Genomic DNA, 5,845 nt, shown 5'->3' with positions numbered 1-5,845 from the left:
TTTACTTGAGTAGAAATTGCAATACTACACTGTCAAAAATACTCCATCACAAGTAAAAGTCCTGCATTCAAAATGTAACTGAGTTAACAAAAAGTACTATCAGGAAAATGTACTTTAAGTATCAAAGTAGAAGTACTCAATAGAGTATATAATATATCTTATAAAATATTATATTATTATATATTATATATATTATAGCCTAACGAGTAATTAAGTTACGGAGACAGACATTTGTTTGATTTTAGTAGCTGACAGTTTAAGTGTGGGGGTCGCTCTCCACTCCGAAGCAGAAGAGGGCGCTAACGCTCACGTGCCGCTGGTTACCGGCCGCCGCGAAAATATTACGTAGAGTTTCAAGATGGCGTCGCAGTACTACCAAGAGATGCAAGAGAGCTTCAAAAATAACAACAAAAGTCGAGAATTCCCAGCTCACACAGCAAAAGTTCACTCGGTGGCGTGGAGCTGTGACGGCAGGAGACTGGCCTCCGGCTCTTTTGATAAAACAGCCAGCGTTTTCGTCCTCGAAAAGGACCGTTTGGTGAGTCGCTGTGAAGTGCTCTGCTATCATGCTAACGTTAGCCTCGTTTCATTGAATGAATGTAATGTGCAGGGTTTTGTCGCCGGTTAAACCTCTAACGTTAGCTGAATAATGAACTCAGAACTGTTGTAATGTATCATGGCCTCGTAAGTGGTTCTTTATATCACACCAAATGCTCGTCAGCTTGTAAATTAGTTAGCCATAGCTACAAAATTTACGTGCTTTGATTTTTGAACATATAACGGTGACAAACCGAAGCGAGTCTTTCATAAGTTAACAGTGATAGTGATAGTTGTTTCTGTCCATGTTTCTTCAGGTCGATGTGTCTTATAAGAAACGAGTAGACCCAAAAGTTGTAGGTTTTCTTTATGATAACCGGTATGATATTATAACATTTAATTTTAAGGTGAAACTATGAACACCCAGTGTGTAGCTCATTAAAGTAGTCGTTAGCTCAATGGACCATATAAGTGTTTATTTTACTTAGATGTAATTACTTCTGATGATGGCTTTTCAGCTACTTTGTTAATTGTTTGTGGGCACGTTTGTGGTGGGAAAGTGGGAAACTTGTCATTATGCTGTTTGTTTATGTGGTCTGTGTAATGTGGCGTGAACGTGGCATTATTTTAGTAATACAGAGGTGCCATTGAGTTAACAAGGGATCCTCTCTGTCTCCAGGTGAAGGAAAACAACTACAGAGGTCATGGAGACAGTGTGGATCAGCTCTGCTGGCATCCAACCAACCCAGATCTGTTTGTCACAGCATCAGGAGACAAGACCATTCGCATCTGGGACGTCCGCACCACCAAATGCATCGCCACCGTCAATACGAAAGGTGGGACTTCAGTTCATGTGGTGCCTGGCGTTTGATACATAGGGGCTTTCAAAAGTATATACCAATAGCAGTTTATTACATTTTTATATGATATATGTAATTGCAGTGGAAATTAGACATGTTGTCTGTTGCTGTTGCTCTTTACAAATTGGATGAAGTTGATTAAAGTGAAACGAAGTATGAATTGTGATTACTATAAAAGCAGTCATGAAAACAACAATAACGGCTAAGAACATGCTAAGAAGTTAGCATGGCTGCTAACTCACTGCCAGAAGCTTAGCAAGACTTCAAAAAATAGTTCTGTTGTTAGTGACACTTCCTGAGTTACACTTCCTATGACTGACAGAAGGAATGAAATTGCTGCTTCCTCCCTGTGCTCTGTGTCCACGTGAAAAAGATGACAACTAAACTGAATCAATGCAAAACCGATAACCCGTAATATCATTTGATCTATGGAGTCCTAAAACCATGGTATCTGATCATGTCAAGTTAAACCCCCAGATTCTGGCACAACAGCAGACTCTGTTAGAGAAGCAGTTTGGTAGGAAGCGTTTTCAGGCTGGTGGATGATGAGAAAAAGAACTACATTTTTTTAAAGATTGTAAGAACCCTAAATGCCAAATAAACCACTGCCCTTTAGAGAACGTTTTATTAAAAGTCTCTGTTTTTCAGGAGAGAACATTAACATCTGCTGGAGCCCTGATGGTCAGACCATCGCTGTCGGGAACAAAGACGATGTGGTGACCTTCATCGATGCCAAGACACATCGCTCCAAGGCGGAGGAGCAGTTCAAGTTCGAAGTGAACGAGATCTCCTGGAACAATGACAACGACATGTTCTTCCTCACGAACGGCAACGGCTGCATCAACATTCTGAGGTAAGAACCAAACAGAGTGAAGCAGGGAAAACAGGATTCAGGCAGTCCTGCAGCTTTTCTTTTTTCCCCCCTAACTTCTGCATATTCATGGGAAGCTGTCTGAGTACCATGCTCTCAGTCAGTTTTCACACTGTGACGCCTGCCAGCTGCCGAGTGAAGCCACTGCTGAACGTGCGATGTTAGAATGTACTTTTTGGTCTTTGCTTTTCCTGCAGGAAACACTGTAGTTTTTCAAATTCAGACCACAGACAGAAACTGACACATGCTGTCTGTTTTCACATTGCTGGCATCAGCGTGGGTAGACACCAGATATGAAGTGACTTTAAAACGAAGACGTCTCAGTTTTCCAGATCAGGGTAAACAGAAGTCACGTGACTCTCTGATGGCTCAGTTTTTGGTCAGAGCTTTTGATAAAATGCCATCCTGCTCAGGAGAGAGGCTAAACCTGTTCTGCACACTGTGTCATTCCAGCATGGTGCAGATTTTCCACTCAAATAAAAGGCAAAATACACCTGCCAGCAGTGAAGTGTGCGCTCTGTAACAATCCAAGACACACAAGAAAATCATACATCAACTAACATACATATCACTTGTGCACAAGTGGTGTAAAAACAACTTCTCTCCGGTCACCTCTTACCCATCAGTACGTTCATTCTGGGGTCGCTTTCTTTCGTTTGCAGAATTTCATTTTCAGCCATCGTTGTGTCTTTCATACCGCGAAAGAAAAATAAAGACATTTGTACCCGAAAATAAAACCAAAGTAAAGGAGCAACAACTTAAACATATTTTTATTTCCGACCCTTCTCTACACAACACCGTGGTTCCCGAAGGATAAACCCACCCAGGTAAATGGAGCTTTTCTCTCAAGGTTATTGGGTAATCCACAGTTCATCATATTCACTGTTACCTTAGACTGTCTTACTTTTTTGCTCTTTTTCCTGTAAGTGAAATTACAGTTAAAACAAATTCCAAGTGCACCTGGTGTCAAGATCCTGTTAGATTAGCAATTTCCTGTGGGGATCAATAAAGTTTATTTGAATCTGATTATTGTATCATGTGCAAAGTCTCTGGTGTCTGTTTTGTACAGAAATCTGGTGTTTCAGAGCTTAAATGAACAGCGTGTTTGTTTGCAGTTATCCGGAGCTGAAGCCCATCCAGTCCATCAACGCTCACCCGTCCAACTGCATCTGTATCAAGTTTGACCCTACGGGGAAATACTTCGCCACAGGAAGTGCCGACGCCCTCGTCAGCCTGTGGAACGTGGAGGAACTGGTGTGTGTTCGCTGCTTCTCCAGGTCAGTCTGTGGTTATATGTGCTGTCTCTTAAGATGATTTTTGTGCCATCTCTTGATTAAGATGTGTTAATCCTGATATGATAATATGACTCATGCCACTTTATATAAGTACGACAGACCCCGTAGAGAGTTTCTGTCTGAATCTATGCTTGTTAGTGATCATGGATTTCTTTCCTTTGCTGCTGATGTTGTAGGCTTGACTGGCCTGTGAGGACACTGAGCTTTAGCCATGATGGAAAGATGTTGGCCTCAGCCTCCGAGGATCACTTCATAGACATCGCAGAGGTGGAAACGGGTCAGTACCACAAGATGTGGATCTTGCAGTTTCAAAAAAAGCACAACTGATGTTTTAAATCACTGAACCAAGCGGGTTAAAGAATGGAAACGACATCAATAATAACTGTGCTGTGATGGCTAATTTTGTTTTAGCTTTAAAGAATTGTGTCTTTTTCGCTGTCTCCACTGTTGACTGTGTAGGAGAGAAGCTGTGGGAGGTGCAGTGTGATTCTCCAACCTTTACCGTGGCCTGGCACCCCAAGAGGCCGCTGCTGGCCTACGCCTGCGACGACAAGGAGGGCAAATACGACAACAACCGGGAGGCGGGTACTGTCAAACTGTTTGGCCTTCCCAACGACTCCTGAGACAGATGAGCTGAATTCACTCACTCGTCTCAGATGCTGCTTTGAAATTTGGCTGCAAGTTGTGACAGTAACCTTTTGCCACCAGCAGATGGCGCAGCTGTTCTAAGTTTCGTATAAAGCTTCATTCCCTGTATTGACACGCCGATAAACTCCCAGTGCTGTAATATATTGTTTTTATGTAAAATATACATTGTTTTTGATATTAAAATCGGTCTCTTTATACATCTTGTGTGTCTTGAGCCCTGATTGCTGAATTACTAATTCTGATTTTTGTTTAAATGTCAAATTAATGACGTTCTCTTTGGTTGGTATTCAGATGTTTGAGTTGGAATCTGGTGAATTGTGTCTCAGCCTAATGTAGAAAATGAAACCGTATGTGTTCCTGATCTCAATCACAGACAGAACGTTTCACTGTCCACACTGTAAAGCCTCTTCAGGCAAATTAAGATTTCTCATTCGGGACGATAGAAATAAAACTCACTTTACTTGGTTGCTATAAAAGCTCTGACAAGCTTAGAGTCTTAAATGATCAAACAATATTCAGCAGTGGTGTTTACATATTTATGAAATGTATACATTCATGTTAACGTTGTTTAACACCGCTGCCGGTAGAAGGAAGCTCCCAACTCTGCCTCTGCAGATCCAAACAGCAGATGATGTATTAGTTTTATATGAGGCCTCATTGAATGTTAAACACAGCTCATCAGTGATATACTGTTCTGGAGGGTTCCTCCTTTCCTGCTCCTGACAGGAGTTTCAGCTTCTTTTCGATTCGTTTCATTTCCTTCATGTTGTAACTCTTGTGTGGTTTTGTTTTTTTATGTAATCTCAGTAATGTTTCTCCGCTGATGAGTCGAAACAAAGGGTCTGAAGGTGTGTTGCAGCCAGATTAAGTCAGTTTACTCTGGATTTATTCCTCTGCTGCAGTTGTCTGACAGCTGTGATTTATAGTTACATTTCAATATGATATATATCTCACAAATATCATTTTGTTCTTGTGTCTTTCTTTGTTCCATTCTGACCCTCACCAACAGATAAATACCTTAAAACAACCATCAGCTGACAGCGGGCATGTCCGTGTGTCGAAGCCGTTTTCTCTTGACCGCTTCATCTTCATTTGCCGTGACAGATGCACGCAGCGTGGGCCCTCATACGAGGCCCTCGGCCCGGGCCGGTGACAGGTGGTCGCTCCCGTTCTCGCTGCCTCAGACCAGCAGGCTGCTTCGCCTCGCAGCTTCCTGTAATCTTAGGAGGGATATCACAAGGCACTCCTCAGTCCCGGCTTTAATTAATTTTAATTTGGTTCCACCCCGCTTAAGAGCTGTGCTGTCCAACAAAACAAAAGTGCTCAACGCCGTCCCGTGAGGCGAAGGTGCTGACTCACCTTTATTAGTCACTGCATGAAAGTCTTCCAAATGATTAGTTAGTTGAAAGTAGTTGTGAATATCTGTGGCGAACAGTTCGTGTTTTCACTGCTTGAACCCCAGAATGTGTAGAACTGAGAGGTGAGCTGTGGAAAAACCTCGGGGGCCCACGGCTGTTGGTGTGAAAGATATATTGTGTGTGTGTTTGCTTTGGGATCATTTCAGAGCCAGCATGCAAATGAGCTGAAGTCAAGCACCTGGTATTGAATTTAGCATCGTGGCCTGATGCAGCTGG

At 42.3% G+C, this 5,845-nt stretch overlaps 1 protein-coding gene across 1 annotated transcript; it reads left to right on the top strand.

The window, feature by feature from the left end:
- The first annotated feature begins 358 nt into the window (after positions 1-358).
- thoc3 (THO complex 3) lies at positions 359-4,408 on the top strand. The gene is made up of 6 exons (XM_041944435.1): positions 359-538; positions 1,217-1,373; positions 2,046-2,250; positions 3,384-3,545; positions 3,740-3,840; positions 4,023-4,408. Exons 1-6 carry the CDS (start codon positions 359-361, stop codon positions 4,184-4,186), a joined length of 969 nt encoding a protein of 322 aa, XP_041800369.1. The 3' UTR covers positions 4,187-4,408.
- The last annotated feature ends 1,437 nt before the right edge of the window (positions 4,409-5,845 follow it).

The sequence above is a fragment of the Chelmon rostratus genome, chromosome 9 (genome assembly GCF_017976325.1).
Source record: "Chelmon rostratus isolate fCheRos1 chromosome 9, fCheRos1.pri, whole genome shotgun sequence".
Lineage (NCBI taxonomy): Eukaryota > Metazoa > Chordata > Actinopteri > Chaetodontiformes > Chaetodontidae > Chelmon > Chelmon rostratus.
This window is presented reverse-complemented; position numbering and strand designations above follow the sequence as displayed.